General features: G+C 39.2%; 1 protein-coding gene across 8 annotated transcripts in view; it reads right to left on the bottom strand.

Annotated features, from left to right (window-relative positions):
• The window catches only part of LOC139445210 (tubulin tyrosine ligase 3-like), a 70,715-nt gene that overhangs the window by 23,123 nt on the left and 28,218 nt on the right, over positions 1-19,374 (bottom strand). For 6 of the 8 annotated variants that reach the window (XR_011651862.1, XM_071226342.1, XM_071226343.1 and 3 more), the window contains exons 2-12: positions 12,943-13,035; positions 11,291-11,459; positions 10,795-10,917; positions 10,119-10,261; positions 8,091-8,355; positions 7,472-7,527; positions 5,734-5,862; positions 4,475-4,589; positions 3,003-3,251; positions 2,284-2,420; positions 436-497 (exon numbers count right to left, since the gene is read on the bottom strand). Coding sequence is in view for 7 of the 8 variants with exons in the window: in XM_071226342.1 (XP_071082443.1) it covers positions 436-497; positions 2,284-2,420; positions 3,003-3,251; positions 4,475-4,589; positions 5,734-5,862; positions 7,472-7,527; positions 8,091-8,355; positions 10,119-10,261; positions 10,795-10,917; positions 11,291-11,459; positions 12,943-13,035 (1,541 nt within the window). In the remaining variant the exon portion in view is untranslated. The remainder of the gene's footprint in view (positions 1-435; positions 498-2,283; positions 2,421-3,002; positions 3,252-4,474; positions 4,590-5,733; positions 5,863-7,471; positions 7,528-8,090; positions 8,356-10,118; positions 10,262-10,794; positions 10,918-11,290; positions 11,460-12,942; positions 13,036-19,374) is intronic. The other 2 variants (XM_071226344.1, XM_071226345.1) reach the window with 1 other exon arrangement.

Raw genomic sequence — 19,374 nt, forward strand, 5'->3', positions numbered from 1 at the left:
GAAAGGTCGTTCTGACGTGACCCCTATTGGGATGTCCTCAGATCTTTGTTTAGCGGTAGCGAGAACTAAGATCTGATTTTAATGAGATTGGTAATTAATGCTAGACAATCAACTGTTCACAATTATCATGATTAACATCTAACCAGCTCTCTGTTACACCATTTAGTTTTACATGGGGCTCAGGTTACCCTGGGCAGGAGCCTCTACTTGTAACAGAGATTTCTGTAATATAACAATAATTACAAAAAAACATCTAACCATCTGATCAGAATTTAGAAACAGTTCCCACTTCATTTTAAAATGAAATAAATACATACTAAAATGTTTATTATCATGTTTATTGTATTTAACCTCTTCAATCTGATAGAGACAATGGGTGGAGAACGGGCAGGCACTGTTTGGTTGATAGGTAATTAACATGTGTCAATCACTCACTGTGCCAGGTGATAGTAGTGCTGGATCAGCTGATCCCACTGGCTATCTGTCAGAGTCATAGGCTGCAACAAGATGAAACACAGCATAGAGAAGATTTTCAGGAAATGATAATGAGTGACTCAGAAATAAAGCCCAGCTGTACTGAGCGTGACTAAACTATCAGAAACAAATGTCCCAAGTTCTCAACACCTAAAACCAATCTTGCCAGAACTGTCACTACTAAACCCTAAATTAGGAGTGAGTGAGTGAGTATGTTTTTACGCCGCTTTTAGTAATATTCCAGCAATATCATGGCGGGGGACACCAGAAATGGGCTTCATACATTGTACCCATGTCGGGAATTGAACCCGGGTCTTCAGCATGACGAGCGAACGCTTTAACCACTAGGCTACCCGACCGCCCCCCTAAATTAGGATTAAGAAAACAATATATAATACACTGGATAATATGACCCCGCCTATACAGTGACCCCAGTAGAACCTTCAAATTCAATATATACTCCACTCTACACTGAGACCTGGAGTAAAGAACATCAGCACAGCTCCTGGTGTGTGATATATTAACAAAGCAGAGTGCAGTTAGCCTTCGTATGTAGGTACTACAATAACCTGTTGTCATGTTGTCCATAGCAAATAGAATGATAAGAATTAGATCTAAGTCTTGTGAACCAAATTTCACAAATCATCCCCCCACAGTGTTTTGCAAGACAACAATTAAAAAATGTCAGTTTATGGCAAGCGCCTTTTTACCATGATGTAAATTTTCAACATTTTTTCGCTTATTTATAAAAACTGGTCATGTTAATTGCCCTTGACTTACAAAAGTGGGGGTCCAGGGGACCTCCCAAAAATACTTTCAAGTGTCCTTGAAAGCAATATGAGGTCCTGTAAAGTAATGAGTGAGTGAGTGAGTTGGGTTTAGTGCCGCTTTTAACAGTATTCCAGTTATATCATGGCGTGTCAGCTTAATGTGGGAGGAAAGCCCGAAGTGATGCAGGTCTCAGACATTTACCACTTCGGTGAAACCCACGAGCACGGATATGGTGCTGACAAACCTATAAACGTAATCGGGGCGAACCGGGGTTCGAACCCAAAATCATAGGTTTCTGGTGTGCCCAACGGACGCAACTCTGCACACCGAATTGCGGCCCCTTAGAGGACTGGGCCACCCATGCCCCCCTGTAAAGTAATGAAATCTTATAGTGTACTGTATCTTTTGATAATTACTCTATAGCCTGTAATGAATCAATGAATCACGTGGACAGTGCTAATGATTGATGGATGATTGGTTGGTTGGTTGGTTTGTTGTTTAACGCCGCACTCAACAATATTCCAGTTATATGACGGCGGTCTGTAAATAATCGAGTCTGGACCAGACAATCCAGTGATTGACATCATGAACATCAATCCACGGAATTGGGATCGATGACATGCATCAACCAAGTCAGCGAGCCTGACCACCCGATCCTGTTAGCCACCTTTTACGACAAGCATAGTCGCCTTACACAGCAGGCATGGGTTAAATTGCTGAAGACCTATTCTACCCCGGGTCTCCACGAGTCGATTGACGGATGAAATGACAGACACCCATAACTGCCTTAATACACTGTAGGTATTGTGCATCCCTCGGATCGCAGCATATTCTTTTTCTGAGTACATTCTCAGCATTTGTGCATACTGGACACAGTTTTGTACATAATGTAAAACCCTGCAACAAATTTCAAATGCAAACCCCCAAATAAAGTTTTCTTGTGGAGAAACGGGGCTAACAAATATTAAATGACCGGGAGGTCAATTTTGACAAGGCTGCTCATATGTTCACTGCTAACAATGGAGGTGTTGCACTCACATCATGATGAACATCAATATCATCGTGGTCCTTGGAGGCGAGGAACTGCTCACATCTATACATGGCCTGCTCCAGAACCCGCAAGGGCACCTGCACCTTCTTCTTGGGCTTCTTCCCCCGGGGCGTTAATGATGGGGCTACAATGGGAAACAGAGATGTCACGGGGGCCATGATTTAAACCGCAGCAATATATGACATCTATAGGGCCTCATTCCACAGAGGTGTCTCAGCACTAGGCAGGTTGCAACTGCTGTACCGAATATTAAGACTTGTGATGATCATAGAACCAGGATCATTTGTGCATTCCTATGTTTAAGTTAACCAATAATGTAAAAAAAACTACAAAAATCACCACTTTTTTGTGTTCTGAGACAAAGTTACTCATTTTGCTTTTAAATGTATCAAAAATATTTAACCAATACATTTATTAATTATGTAAATATAATTGATCAAAAAGCTTAAGAATGCCATAAAATTACATTGCTTGTTGAATCTGGTCAGGGCGCTGTTCCACAAAGCAATCTTAGCGCAAAGACAACTCCGATACTTTAAAATAGACTTACAGCAGTCATAGTGCTAAGACTGCTTTGAGGAACAGGGAAGGTCAATTAACTGCCCTTCAAAAACATGACTATAGAGATCCTTGTTCCATGCCCTGGCATCCCTACTGTTGCTTGTTGCAGCTCCACTTGTATGACGTAACTCTCAAACCATCTTACGTTTGGATGAATCGGATGAATCCTTGGGTTCCTCTTTGTCCTCCGCCGGTTTGTCTTCCTCCGCCTTCAGTGTGTGGGCACACTTGTTGCCGGAGATGGAGTTGGGTACAGATCGGGTACACTCGGGGTTAGTACAGGCAGGGGAGGTGGGCGTGTCTTCCCCTGTCTCCTTGGGTTGTACAGTACCATCCATGCTCTGACTCACCACGATCTTGATGATGTTCATGCAAGCCGTCAGCCGGTAGTCGTCTGGAACAGACAAAGAATTTATAAGGGGTGTTTTGAACTGATGGGGAATATTGAGTCAAGGTACTTTCAACGGGCAGTTTGACCTAAGATAAGCTCTTCAGGTGTATCCAAACTTGCAACAAGTAAATAGCCATCTGTCACCAGATTTCTTGTCTAGGTGAAAAATCAAATTAATAAAGCGATGCTGGGGACCCAGAAAAAGTATGTAGTTGTGAAATATTCTTATAACAGTACTGGTTAGCAGAATTTGAGCTTTATTATAAGCCAGTGCCTATTCCTACAGCATTATAAGCCAGTACCTATTCCTACAGCATTATAAGCCAGTACCTTTTTCTACAGCATTATAAGCCAGTACCAATTCCTGCAACAATACAAGCCAGTACCTATTCCTACTGCATTATAAGCCAGTGCCTATTCCTACAGCATTATAAGCCAGTACCTATTCCTACAAGATTATAAGCTAGTACCTATTCCTACAACATTATAAGCCAGAACCTATTCCTACAACATTATAAGACAGTAGCTATTCCTACAACATTACAGGGCAGTACCTATTCCTACAGCATTATAAGCCAGTACCAATTCCTACAACATTACAAGCCAGTACCTATTCCTACAGCATTATAAGCCAGTGCCTGTTCCTACAGCATTATAAGCCAGTACTTTTATCTACAGCATTATAAGCCAGTACCAATTCCTACAGCATTATAAGCCAGTGCCTATTCCTACAGCATTATAAGCCAGTACCTATTCCTACAACATTATAAGCTAGTACCTATTCCTACAGCATCATAAGCCAGTACCTATTCCTACAACATTATAAGCCAGTAACTATTCCTACAGCATTAGAAGCCAGTACCAATTGATACAACATTATAAGACAGTACCTATTCCTACAGCATTATAAGCCAGTACCAATTCCTACAACATTTTAAGCCAGTACCCATTCCTACAGCATTATAAGCCAGTACCTATTCCTACAGCATTATAAGCCAGTACCTATTCCTACAACATTATAAGACAGTACCTATTCCTACAACATTATAAGCCAGTACCTATTCCTACAACATTATAAGACAGTACCTATTCCTACAACATTATAGGCCAGTGCCTATTCCTACAACATTATAAGCCAGTACCTATTCCTACAACATTATAGGCCAGTACCTATTCCTACAACATTATAAGCCAGTACCTATTCCTACAACATTATAAGCCAGTACCTATGAACGCTGCCTTGTCCTCCTCCTGGCTGAGTCGATAACATCGGGGAAAGAACATGTCAGGGTCAGCGTTGTCATACCACGGCACATTCTTCATGTTGACGCACAAGCCAACCTACAACACACACACACCCATGAAGCCTACAAAAAAGAAGGTGAAATCAATCCATTTAACATGTGCATCATATTTTCCTTAATTTTAGCTATTGTTTTTTCAATGTTCAATCTCATTAAAATCCGATCTTAGTTCTCGCTTTCGCCAAACAAAGATCTGAGCACATCCCATTACGGATCACGTCAGAATGACCTTTCACCCAACCAATTAGAGCGTCGCTTACTAAATCATGAAAGTGACAGTCGGAATGTGTTTTCTAATCATGCAACCACAACATATTTAACAAGGGGTATTCCGAACAACAGTTATGGGTTTTATGATTATATCCATACAATCTATGCCATCTATAAGCCATTCCAGAATGTTCTTCTTTTCAGTTTTAAAATTTTTAATCGAGATTACGTCAAAATATGTTTCGAAAATAGTTGCCAGTTTGCAACTAGTGTCGTAAAGCTCAAGGAAGCTGCTATCTGATTGGCCAATATCGATTTCTTGCTAAGTCATTTCATTGGTCGGTCAAAATTTGCGAAAGGTCGTTCTGACGTGACCCGTAATGGGATGTCCTCAGATCTTTGTTCAGCAGTAGCGAAAACTAAGATCAGATTTCAATGAGATTGTTCAATTTTTTGCTATTTCATTTTAAAATCTTAAATAGCACATGTGAAAACACAGATCTCAGGTAAATCTCCTCTAAGCATGCCAAATGTCACTACCATTAACAAGTATTGGTAAAGTTTCTGTGGTGAATGATCCATGGTTGCAGAAATGATTGACCCTGGTGAACCATTGGTAGTGAATGATCCATGGTTGCAGTAATGATTGACCGAGATGAATTACCTTGGTAGTGAATGATCCATGGTTGCAGTAATGATTGACCCTGGTGACCCATTGGTAGTGAATGATCCATGGTTGCAGTAATGATTGACCCTGGTGACCCATTGGTAGTGAATGATCCATGGTTGCAGTAATGATTGACCCAGGTGACTCACCTTGGTAGTGAATGATCCATGGTTGCATTAACGATTGACCCTGGTGACCCATTGGTAGTGAATGATCCACGGTTGCATTAATGATTGACCCGATGACTCTCACCTTGATGGCGAATGATCCATGGTTGCAGTAATGATTGACCCAGATGACTCACCTTGGTGGTGAATGATCCAGCCTTGCAGTAATGATTGACCATCTGCTCCTTTGACAGGAAGCGGTAGTCTATCACATCTCTTTTCAACACCCAGATAAATGACGGGTTCACATTGCGAACCATCCGTGACTGCAAGGTGCAAAGTTCACATGAGAAAGTATTGAGCAACTTGAGGACAGACATGTCCATTAGACAGAGAGACACTGCCCAAGACAAATACACAGAAATAACACACAGCCCAAACAACTTACATATACTACTCAAAAGAAGTTAAAGAACACCCGATTTTTTCATATTACTATAGTTAATCTGTCTTGGCATGTGAGATAAACTATTGTAATATGAAAGAATTGGGTGTTCTTTGACTTCTTTTGAGTAGTATATATATATATATATATATATATACTGCTGAGGGGTTATCAAGCATGGAATTTGAACAACAGTTTTAGGTGGTGAAATGGGGTTTAACATCACATCCAAGATTATTGCACTTACATAGCGACGTGAATGCACGATTGTGTGTGTGTGTGTGTGTGGCTGCTTGCACAAGTCTGGACTGATGCCGATTTATAGTGCTAGCCCACTGAGATACCATGCCGCAGTTTAACATAAATACCCCACTCAGACACAGTATACCGACTCCGAGCCACCAGTCTTAGTGTTAGCCCCTTAATGTCGTGTGCCAGGCAGGGTAACAACAAATACCATCTTTTAACATCCTTAACAAGTTTTAAGGTACTACGATTAGGATTTTCCAATTTCAGATTCTTTTGGCGAGAAAGCACTTAATTAATTACTATGTGCCATGTAAATGGGAAGTAGAAAGTCCCTGGTCTGACCTTATGCTGTCGTAAAAGGCGACTTTGGCTGGTCAGGCTTGCTGACTTGGTTGAACCAATTGCGTGGATCGATGCTCATGGTATTAATCACTGGACTGTCTGGTCCAGATTCGATTATTTACAGACCGGACTCGTATAGCTGGAATATTGCTGAGTGCGGCATTAAACAGACCAACCAACTGATCTTGGTGTCATCCAACCACAGAGAGTTAGGAAAGAGTTCTAAAAGTAGGTATGTTCTCCCATGTATAAATGTAGATTAAGTACAACAAACCTTACATTTTCATGTAAAACTTTTCCAGTGTAAAATTCTCCAACATATGTGTATAAACACGACCCACCAACCTGTTAACTGAGCCAGATAACAGCCTACATCACCATGATTACCGCGACAGTTGCATAATAAGTTCATGTTAACAGGACCGCAAACATCATCACCAGAGTGAATATTGCTTTATGCCTCAGTCAGCAATATTCCAGTTAATTACAACAGCCTGTAATAATCAAATCTAGTCCAGACAAACCAGTGGTCGATGTTATGAGCAAGGTACCACTCTGTCAGGGCATGAAGACACCCATGAAACTGAGCCTGACCGACCGATCCTATTTTAACCCCAGGGATGTGAGCAGGTTGTCCCAAAATAAGAGGAACACTCTAAGGGGGTCTAATTTTTTAAACATTCGATTGCATTTTAAGCAATTTTATGCAGTGAGAAATCGGTGACGTTTTGCCGAGGAGCATCGAGGTTCAAACTGCGGGAAAAAAGCTGATGTCATTTCCGGTCGAAAACTAAATTTCACATCTCTGTAAACCACAGGAAAAAAGTTCCCAGTGTGATATTGTTTCTCCCATACAACACAATATGACAACTAAGTGGTCAGTTAGGTGAACTACTCACCATGATTCCATACAAGCCATCATCCTCCTCCCAGGGTGGTATCTTTGGATGGTCACCTGAAATATCAAAATATTACACAAATTATTACACATTTCCTGATTGTTGGAAAAATAATCATTAATTAATAACATCAAACCATATGATTGCAACAAAAATGTCTATAATCACAACACAGATACGCTGATGAACAAAGGTTTAACACTATAAACAGAAAATAGATTATCATAGAGAAAACCCATCACTGGTCACCATCATGACCACGGCAGGGTTAGAAACTGTCTTGTATTTTCACAATTACACAAAATTGATCCGCTACAGCATTGCATATGTGTAATGGTGGTAGTGGTAATTGTAGTCAGCAAGGAAATGTCTCTTGACTTTTCTAAATTTAACTAGTCTCAGACTAGCAGAGTTATGTTAATTTCAAAGGGATATAGACGATGTGCTAAACGGAAAAGTTTCATTTTCATAATATACTCACGATTCTCATATACATCCAGTTTTATGCTTTATGTTGTATTAAACATGTAAAACTTTCTCTAAATACTTCTAACAATACATTTTTACTATTATTTAGTTTCCAAAATAATTTCTCAAATTCCGACAAACATGTACTAACCACCATCATCGTTGTCAACATCGTTGTCATCATCATTATCATCATCATCATCATTGCCATCAGTATTGTCATTGCCATCAGTGGCACCACCACCATCATCATCGTCATCATCACTATCATCATCATCCGATGTTCTCTTATGTTTGGACTTGTTAGTCTTCTTCCCCGGCCCAGGTATCCGGTAGAACTTCTCCACCCAACCCCTGCGACGCAGACTCTGGCGAATCACAGAGTAGCCACCTTGGATGGTGAACACCTTGCGGTACTGAAACATTGTTGCCATGGGTTACAGTTGACATGGTGACACGAACAACACCATGCAGCATAAATATATTTACCTGAACAAATACCATATTTTCTTGAGTAAAGTGCGCACCCAAGGATAATGTACACCCCCGTCTAGGTGATTCAGTATTTTGTAAAAACGAATATTTCGATTAATATACACAGAAAACAAATACTGTATTTCGACGTAATAAGCGCCCCGCTCTAATAAGCGCCCACGGCAAGATTTGCTGATATATTGGCTAGTGAACAATCCCAATTAGCACCCCATGTAATACGCCCTGCTTCCTTCCCCTATTCGCGTATAATACGCACTCGTGTGTTATATGCACCCTTTATTATTGGCAATTAAATTCTGGAAACATATATCTGTCATACATAAACATTTCAGGCTGTCAGTATAAACCATGAAATTTAGCTTTCAACTTCTTTTTTTCACCAAAATAATATTCTAATAAGAGCCCCCTATTTTTAAGTTTGAGAGCGCCCTGGGCGCTCATTACGTCAAATATGGTACATTGTATCCCTTCAGCAAATTGATGTTAATGAATTAGTGATTAAAATTTGGTCAATACGAATATAAAATTTGAGATTATGTTTTAAAACATAGAGAGACATGATGATTAACCATTAAAATTGTATTTCCCATTTTTTTCGGTATTGTTTTGTATCTTTAGATTAAGATAAACGTGTGTATTTTCTTGCAAACTAAGCCGGGAAAAGCAATTAGCTGTACACGTTTTCTCTCAATCTAACAGTGATTTGGTTATAACTTTCCCAGTAATATAACTTTAAAGAATTTTGATGCAATGACTGAAGAATTGTATCTGAAATAGTGGTGAAATATACGGTGATACAGTTTTATATCATCATACGATGCCCATGATACAATACATCAATTTACAACCCCTGCATCACGTGTGAATAATAACAGAATCTGTTTAACCACCAGCTTATGGAGATTCTCTCGTATGTCATGGTAGGATGTAATAGCATAACATTTACAGCACCCTCTAGCCAAACTGTTTCTGCATTACCAGTACAGTATAAAAACTAATGATACAGGAATGTGGTTCACCTGCTAAAAGAAAGAATATCAACTTAAAGTACTGTACATGCATCAGGATACAAATCGAACTGCACCCATAGTATCGGGTAGGGCTGCAACGAATACACTATGAGACGAATATGATTTTTATCATGAATGTAGGGTAACGAATACGAAAATTAGGTCACGGAAACAATAACAAGTCAGAAGCTGTTGTATTATTTGTTATATTCAGTGAAGCAATAACAACATAAATTATTTTACATTGTTTGTTAATTATTAATATATTATACATTTATATACTGCACTTATCCAGGTTCTAGTATCTGCTCCAATGCGACAATGACCAGTGACCACAATACTGTCAAATTAAATAGTATAAGAGTGTTGTCTTTTGAAGAAATCTATGCATATAATATGTTCTTATGGATATTTTTATGTAAATGCACATGCTTGTATATATATATATTAATATTTGATTCTAGTGGCCACGAATAACAAATTCAATTCATGAAGGGATACGGTTCAATTCACCGAATAGGCGAGTGAATCGTAACAGTCCTAGTATCGGAATATGTATCGTATCGCGACCCGACCATATCATTACACCTCAAATACAAAACATCCAACATGAGGATAAAGATTGGTTGTCATCTGTTTCAAATCTTGATCTTGACTTTTCAACCCTTCATTACCTTAATTGCTTTCTCTACAATCTCCTTGGCTTGACGTAACCTCTCCCCATCTGCCACTCCCGTCAGCCTCCGAGTGAGTTTGGGACGTCCCAGTGATGGCATGGTCTTGCTGCGTGACAAGCTACTGGACACATCTGAGTCATCTGGGGACAACGACATAACTCAGGGTACTATCTGGCACATCCCAGTCATCTGGAAATGCTTACATAACTCAGGGTACTATCTGACACATCCCAGTCATCTGGAAATGCTTACATAACTCAGGGTACTATCTGACACATCCCAGTCATCTGGAAATGCTTACATAACTCAGGGTACTATCTGACACATCCCAGTCATCTGGAAATGCTTACATAACTCAGGGTACGATCTGACACATCCCAGTCATCTGGAAATGCTTACATAACTCAGGGTACTATCTGACACATCCCAGTCATCTGGAAATGCTTACATAACTCAGGGTACGATCTGACACATCCAAGTCATCTGGAGACAATGACATAACTCAGGGTACTATCTGACACATCCCAGTCATCTGGAAATGCTTACATAACTCAGGGTACTATCTGACACATCCCAGTCATCAAAGAAGATGACAGCCAAAGGACTGCCCTTATGTCCAGTGTGTTCAGAAATGGGCTTAACAAGAAATGTAAAGATAAAGTTAAGGAACTACCTCCTTTCACTTCACTGTCCCCTGAGTCAACAAGAAGCCTCTGTTTACCGAAGGTTGGGTGGGAGTGGTAGCGAGCCTGGTGGCGCTTCATCACCATGTCCTGGGCACCATTAGTGTAGGGACCTGTAATTTAGTACCCTTGTTAGATACAAGTAAATGAGTTGGGTTTAATCCTGTTTGAACAATATGTTCAGTTATGTCATGAGTTTACTGAGAGAAACCAAGACTGGGTTTTCTTCTTGACCAGGAAATGCATGAACTGTTTGCTTACTGTTTAAAAGCATAGTCAGCAATATTCTTGCACTATCATGGCCGATAGAAACAATTGACAAGACAAACCAGTGATTGATATCATTAGCAATGTCACCATCCGGGTACGATGACATGCAATCAACCAAATCATTGAGTCAACCCCTGTTCATTTTGTTGCATGGGCACAAGCATTAACTTCAGTCAGTCATTACTGATGTACTACATCTTCCCACTTGTCTCTTACCATCCAGCAGCCTCTGCAGCCCGGTCGTGCTGACATGTGTCTTGGGGAAGGTCTGTGCTGGACACATGGTGTCCGTCTCTGCGTCCCCTCCGTCCGAGTCCGAGCGTGTGCTGCCTAGCTGGCTGTCTAGCCCCTCCGGTGATACAGCATTATTGTTAGCATCCCCACACTGTAACAACACACGTAATGGGGTATACGTTATCTGGATCAGAATTATTTTCTGATATCCACGAGCCCACTACTGAAATGTCTTAAGGTTCCATCCAAGATCAAACGAGTGATTATTTTTGTTTATGTGGATATCTATAACTTGCAAATGTATCCGAAAACATATCGAACGTTTTTTCTCTAAAAACTGCTACTGGCTTGTAGGTCCTTAAATATTGCAAAATATTATTTAATGATAATTATACTTAGAGCATTAAAAGGATTCTGTGATCACAGAAATTTCCCTTGATCATGCCGATTTTTCCACAGTCAATGATTGTTGAAAAAACAACCGTAGAGTTTGCCTTTTAGGGAATGTTGATAACAAGCTGATATATTAACATTAACTCCAAACATGGGATGATCACAAAATATCACAAAACTACAGTAACGCTTGCAGCAAACTGACTCACTTACAACACAGGAACAAAACATATCAGGGTACAAAATGGCTGCACATTCCTTTTGGAGCTGATTGTGTGAACAGTTTTGTTTCGTTTGTAGATTGAGACCATAAATGGAACTTTGATGAGTTTGGCACAAGATGGCAAGACATTCGCCCAAAGACTTATCATCACTCGTGCTGACCATAAATAGTGCTTGACTTATGTTGATGATGATGGAAGATGTTGGTATCTTATACATCCTCAAGTATCCATGTGTCATATCTTCATTCCTTTATGAAAAGTACCCTGGTCCTATTCACTACCTAGGTTCTTTTTAAGTCCATATCGAAAAACACAACACTAAAAATAGCCATCCAATCAAATCCGAAAATAATGGTTACAGGCACTCCATATAGGGGAAGTTGCACATCACAAGTACTCCACTTATGTCATAATGTACGGTCACAAAAACAAATGTGAACTTGTGGTAGCATAAGGACTTCCCGCCCTGTCTTAATACTTAAAAAAACATCTTTTTCACCTAGAGGTTCATTCTAATTTGAAGTAAAATCCTTTACTGGACTTGATGCCTCTGGGGAGAGGCCACTATTTTTAATGTTGATCAACGACGAACTGTTGCTAAGAACAGTCATTTTGATTGGTTGTTGAGTTCAAGCTCACCAGCGACAGAAAATCTGTGCTAGGTTAGCGATACGGGCGATGGAGATTGTCACTACCCTTCCACAACGAAGCTTTGGTTGGGACCCCGGCTAGGGTCAGTGTTCGAAATTCAGTCTCTCGCAGGGGCCTTAGTTTCAAATTTGTATGGGTTCTTAGGGACGGCTGTAAAATTTGCGTGTCAATTATTTTTTTCACAATAAGCTGCATTTTTTTATGAATGCCTCACAAGTTTAGTCAGGGCCTGCAGCTTCTAAAGTCTGTGGGTCCTGACGGCAGCCTAGTGATTTCTTTTATTTCAAACACTGACTAGGGTATGTATGTCATAAAGGATTGGAGATATATTATGCTAGACTATCGAGGATGTACGCTACAACTTACTTCTTTTAACACTTTCTCCCTAAGTTTACGACTGCGGTTAAAGGGAGACAGATGGGCGTTCTCTATACGATGATGTAGTGTTGCCTGCTCAATCTGAAATACACAACGTGTATACATGGTATACTGATCCGTTTACTACTGGACAGAGGATTTACATTCAAGAATGAACAAATGGGAGAAAAAATCTATTGTTTTACATTTTGAAGTATGTTATCATAGTTGCATTGTCTGATACCTGTTAATGATTTTTACTTCCATCTACAATAACATATCTCAAAATATATAACACAGTTGGCTCGTCTCCATTCTACATGTTCTACCATGACCATGATGACTGGAAAATAGAAAGAAAGAATTCTTTAGTTAGCGTTCTGATTATACAAGTGTTATGCCTTTTGCAATTACATTGATAGCCCAGTAATAAAAACCTTACATTTCTTGCCTATGTTTGAAAGTAGTAAAAAAGTACTGGATTTTGGATAATTAGGTAGACTTGACCAAATGATTTGTCCTGACAGCTCTCATAAAGTTACCATCATGTAAATAAAATGTTTATTACAGAAATAATTGGCGCCGTCATATAGCTGGAATATTGCTGAGTGCGGCGTTAAACAACAAACAATCCCGCCCACCATGATAATCGGACATCGAGAAGAAAAGTAGGTTCCTGCCCAAAAGTAAATAGAAGTGATGGGGTAGCCGAGACCCGGGTTCGATTCCCGACATGGGCACAATGTGTGAAGCCCATTTCTGGTGTCCTCCGCCATGATATTGTTGGAATACTGCTAAAAGCAGCGTAAAACCATACTTACTCACTCACTCAAGAGTAAATCTTTGTCCAAGACAACACAGGTGTGCTCATACATGACTAACAGTAACAGTTGTAAATATAGGTTATCAGGCCATCAAATCATACACATACATGGCTAAATTCCGATTATTGGTACTTCAGCTGTGGCAACAAATCAGCCTTATCAGCTGTCACGTAAGTCACAACAGCCTTTATCAACGTTCACTTTGATCTAAAATATCCAGTGTTCTAGTCAATGCCATGTGAGTTCCCCAAGCTATGGCTAGTACAAAACACCACTATTATACTTTGTGTACATGTAACACGAGAACATCACAGGGAATGTAGTAAAACTTGGAACTTGGATTATTTCCACACTGCTCGTTGGTTATCACTGACTATAGACACACTGTGTGAAGAAAGAGTACATTAAGCATTATAAACGTATTAGATTTATAGGTGAGCTGAAATGGGGTTTAACGTCGCGTCAAAGATTATTGTACAGTAAACTACGGTTATAACGAACACGCTTATAACGAACTGACGGATAAAACGAACTTACTTTTTTCGTCCCGACTATTTGCTGTTGTTATACTGTATATATGCTTATAACGAACTACGGTTATAACATGTATAACAAACTAAAATTAGTAGTCTCTTTGAGTTTGTTATAACCGTACTTTACTGTACTTATATAGCGATGCGCTAGCATTTGTGTGTGTGTGTGTGTGTGTGGCTGCTTGTACTAGACTGAACTGATGCCAATTTATAGTGCTAGCACACTGAGATACCATGCTGCAGTTTAACATGAATACCCCACTCAGACACAGTATACTTACTCCGAGCCGACCAGTCCTTGTTTTAGCCCCTTAATGCCGAGCGCCAGACAGGGTAACAACAAGTACCATCTTTTAACGTCTTTTGGTATGACGCAGCCAGGGATCAAACCCCGGACCTTCCTCTCCCCGGGCGGACGCTCTACCACTAGACTACGGAGGGGTCTATTAGATTTATAGACATCTGTGATATACCACTATTACTAGTATTTATTGGTACATAATGATCACATAGTGACTGTTGTACAGTTTATGAGCCAGCTGTTACACGACACAGGAAGTATTAGTGGGATGTCATGGAGCTGGATTCCGGTGATAACAGATGTATGGTACTTAAACCATGCAGCAATGCACAATGCTTGACAATTGAAATTAATCTATTAAAGTTGGTGAGCTCCTGGTGACTGAGCAAGTGAGTATGGTTTTATGCCACTTTTAGCAAAATTCCATCAATATCACGGCTTGGGACACCAGAAGTAGGCTTCACACATTGTACCCATGTAGGGAATCGAACCAAGGTATACGACATGATGAGCAAACGCTTTAACCACTAGGCTATGCCACCACCCCCATGGTTAAGAGACGGTCACATTGAAACAGGTTTTTTTTAAATTTTACAATAATACAATACTTAACATTGTCTGAGCAGTGATTCTTGTATTCTTAGAATTCTGGATACCTATCCACCACCCCTACCCTCTCAACACCTGCAGCTTCTAAGTATATGGGTCCTAATGGCAGCCAGACACTTTGCTGTGGAATATATGTAATTTTCGAAAACAAAACCAATCTAGATCATAAAAAGGCAAGTCTAGCCAGCTCTATTCCACATTTAAATCACCATCAGGAAAACAAACAAAAAATAATGGAGAGAAATGTATTGTGTAATAAATTATTTAATAGACCACTGTAAGTCTACCCATCCACCCTCTAGAATATCAAAGGTGATTCTTTACCTTGTACCCTTGTTTCCACTGGTTATATGAACTACCTTGGACTGACTGCTTTATTAGACAAGTATCCAAGTTTGTATACCGTATTTTACATAATAAGCGACCAGGGCGCTCTCAAAATTAAAAATAGGGGGCTCTTATCAGAATATTATTTTGGTGAAAAAAAATAGAGTTGAAAGATTGTTAATTTCGTGGTTTATGCCGACAGCCTGAAATGTTAATAAATTTAAGTCTTGTGTACATTGATCAATTGGAAGGGGTGCTAATTGGGATTGTTCACATGCCAATATATTAGCCAATATAGCCGTGGGAGCTTATTAGAGCCGGGTGCTTATTAGAGCGAATATGGTATATGCAAGAAAATATTCATATCTCGCTCTGTATTCATGGAAAACCTAAATCCAGACCAGTCTGGGGGTGCCTTACAGGACAAAGACTTGACCCCCTCAGAGCCTAATAAACAAGATAGGACAATCTCTCCCCCAGAACAGTTCCATCAAGTTCCAGGAGACAATAAACAAGGGTATCTGTAGCCTTCAGTCAAAGCAGGTATATCTGTGAGGAGATTGAGTTATCACTGAACGGGAACAACTGGGACATTCCTGGTTCCCTAAGCTGGACAATCACTCAAACGAGACTGAGGCAAGCGGTGATTGTCATTAGGGATAGAAATCTGTTCTGGTGATCATGGTGGTAAAGACTTTATCATAAGCCATATTGACAAAAGGTCTCAGCAGGATGCCAAGGCTTGGTAGACGCAGTGAATTTGCTTGCGACAAATGGCATTAGGACCTATCAAAGATTTCATCAGCTTATGATTCCTCTATGTCATTCCTCTATGCAATTCCTCTATATCATTTCTCTATATCATTTCTCTATGTCATTCCTCTATGCAATTCCCCTATATCATTCTCTATATCATTACCAAGTTTGAGCAAAATATTCAGGCCATTTTGGATCATAATCAATCAATGTCCTAGAAAATTAACATATCTGAAACCCTGTAGAAATGGCAATTACGGAGCAGAAGTGTTAACATGTATATATGCAATGGCAAAAATTCTGTCGACAAGTTGTAATTATTATCAAATTTTTCGATGGTTAAACTGCATATTGCACACTTGTCTAATTAGGTTAGTCTTACGTCAAGTCCATGTGCATTTTATGTACCTGTATCCTAAGATTTTAATGACATGAAATTTGGGATGAAAGTTGGGATGAGGACAATAATTGGTGATTCATTTTGTTTGTTCCCGGACTGACCCACACAACTTGAAAAATGCCATGTGTATATTAAGTAATCAATTTATTTTTATCTAACCTACCTTAGATAATCTGTTGAAAAAAGAGATTTATACCAAACCATGGCAATATCATAAAGTGTGGGCTTTTTCAACAAGTTATTAACCACCAATAACTTTGATTTCTGTTGACTTGCTTCAACTAACCATATCAAACCCTGACAACGCTCTTCAGTCCAAGCTAGAAGATTTGGGACCAGTGAACCCAAACTAGACTTTCAGTATCAGTGGACACTATTGTAATCAACACGTGATATCTACAAGCCTGGCAAATATGTATTCTGAGGCTTCAGTGTTGCTGTGAAAGGTGGTATATGTATGATCTGGGGCCATATTTAGCATATACAATTTCCCCTGGTGACAAAGCTGTGGAATCCAATATGACAGAGTTGTCTGGTTGGCTGGTGGTCAACCGTCACTCAGACCTCTGGAAGCTACTTTATGTTGGCTGTCAAGCCATGTCTTACAATTGCACACAACAAAAGGGATTATGGCCGGTAGATTGAACAGCGATTAGCAATATCATAAGCCTTATTCTGGCATTCAATGAAAGCTTCCTGTATAAAGCACTGCTATAAGAAAGCAGGCATATTGTTTCTTCACTTTCTACAGCACTTTGGTGTAGGTGACAATGCTATCACTGTAGAACTGATTTAATTGTTTATATATGCCTTAATCATGCCGTAATAGTTCCATCTATTTAATTATAAATATCTGGACAACTGCTGCCTAAAAAAACATGAAACAAATGTTTCAATCACTGTTTGATAACATTTAAAATAACAACAACAACAATAATAATAATCAAATGATGATGATGATGATGATGATGATGATACTACGATTGTAAAATGCATGACTCCAAATGTTATGTTTGCTTGAAGCGATGCATATTACATATGGATTACTATCAGCTGATATCTCTTTAACCAAAAGAACTTTTAGAAGACCCATACCCAAACTAAAGAAGACCACTAGTTATCATGTCAAATCTGACATCTATATACAGAAGAACATGTTAAAAACCAACAAATACATAGCAAACAAACGGACATAACAAATTATTCCAAAAGTCTTGAGTGCATGTGTATAGCAAAGTCTGTACAGCGAACTAACGGATATAGCAAAACAATAACAATCCCCCACAGACCAAAATGTCAATAATTAATTATGTGTATAGTGAACTACAAAAACTCAATCAATGTCACTCAGTGTCACCAGCAATTAACAGTACTTCTCTCAATAAGCATGATTAGCTGCAGTCAGCAGTGCAAAACAGAGGCAATGTTCGCTTGAGGACTTGGTCACTTGAACAGGCAGTCCAGCCCTCCTTAATCATGTTAATGACGATTCAGTTGAAACATACCCAACCCAATGATCAGAAGCAATTAAATCTGAAAATTATGCTTGTACTAGGAATAACATTATTCTATTACTTCTTATTTTAATTGTTGCTTTTGCTATATGTTTAAAATTATCAAATACATGTGAAACAGTTTGAGAGTCACCATATCATATCAACTAACCGGGACATGAAGGCTTCTCGTTGCCTTGCTATTTCAATCAAGAACAAGAGTTTGCCACTAATGTGGCTATATCCCCCGCCTCTGTTGCAGAATTTATGACACAATTAAATCTAAACAAACCCTAACTTTTTTTAACCAAGGTGGAACTTGTCATGGAAATTGTAAAAAAAAAGAAGAGTTTGGAACCTAAGTCAATCTTGTTGCCATGGAAACGTAAAAAATAAAAATTTATAAAATTTATAAATGGCAAAAGGCACCAGTTCAGCATGTACTTGACAGATCTGCAAAGTTTCATGAAAAAATATTGAACGGTTTCTGAGATATGCTCTGGAAACAAAACGTGACGGACGGACATACAGACGGACGGAGCCCGTTTCTATATCCCCCGCCCAACAAAGTTGGCGGGGGATAAAAACAAGTATGTATTGAAATACAATACAAAAAAAAACATCTGTGACTTTTTACGAGTCATGTCATTTATGATATATACTATATGTATTATTTCTCTAACAACAACGGTGATCTGTTACAGTCTACCAGCTCGTTCAAACACGATTTCGCCAAAATTAATGTTATCACTATTGAATGAAATTTTGAACAAAATTAACGAAAAAGAATTAAAACATTTGCAATATTTTCGTTAACATTTACAATTCTCATTTCAATCCAAGATGGCCGACATATTCTGTAGTTTCACAGGTAAAGTCCTACGGATATATATAACAAGCAGATACTCATGGTCCATTGGAGTTCTCTATATTCAGGTTTCTCTTATAACCATAGCAACAGCACAGGGCATGATAAGCCCACCTTCAACATGTCTCTCATTCCCAAAGGCATGGTTATACAACAAAAGACTTCCAGCAAATGAAATAGGTTTGCATAAGGTATTTAGCTCTCCGCTACAATAAGTACCTCCTAACACCAATATCCTGATACTGAACCATAGACATGACCATCTGTATACTTTTGCTTATCACGAATAATTTCATAGTAAACACTGCACTGTTGAGAAAGGGTAAGCAA

This window comes from Haliotis cracherodii, unplaced genomic scaffold, assembly GCF_022045235.1.
Source record: "Haliotis cracherodii isolate W230 unplaced genomic scaffold, xgHalCrac1.p SCAF_6, whole genome shotgun sequence".
NCBI classification, from domain to species: domain Eukaryota; kingdom Metazoa; phylum Mollusca; class Gastropoda; order Lepetellida; family Haliotidae; genus Haliotis; species Haliotis cracherodii.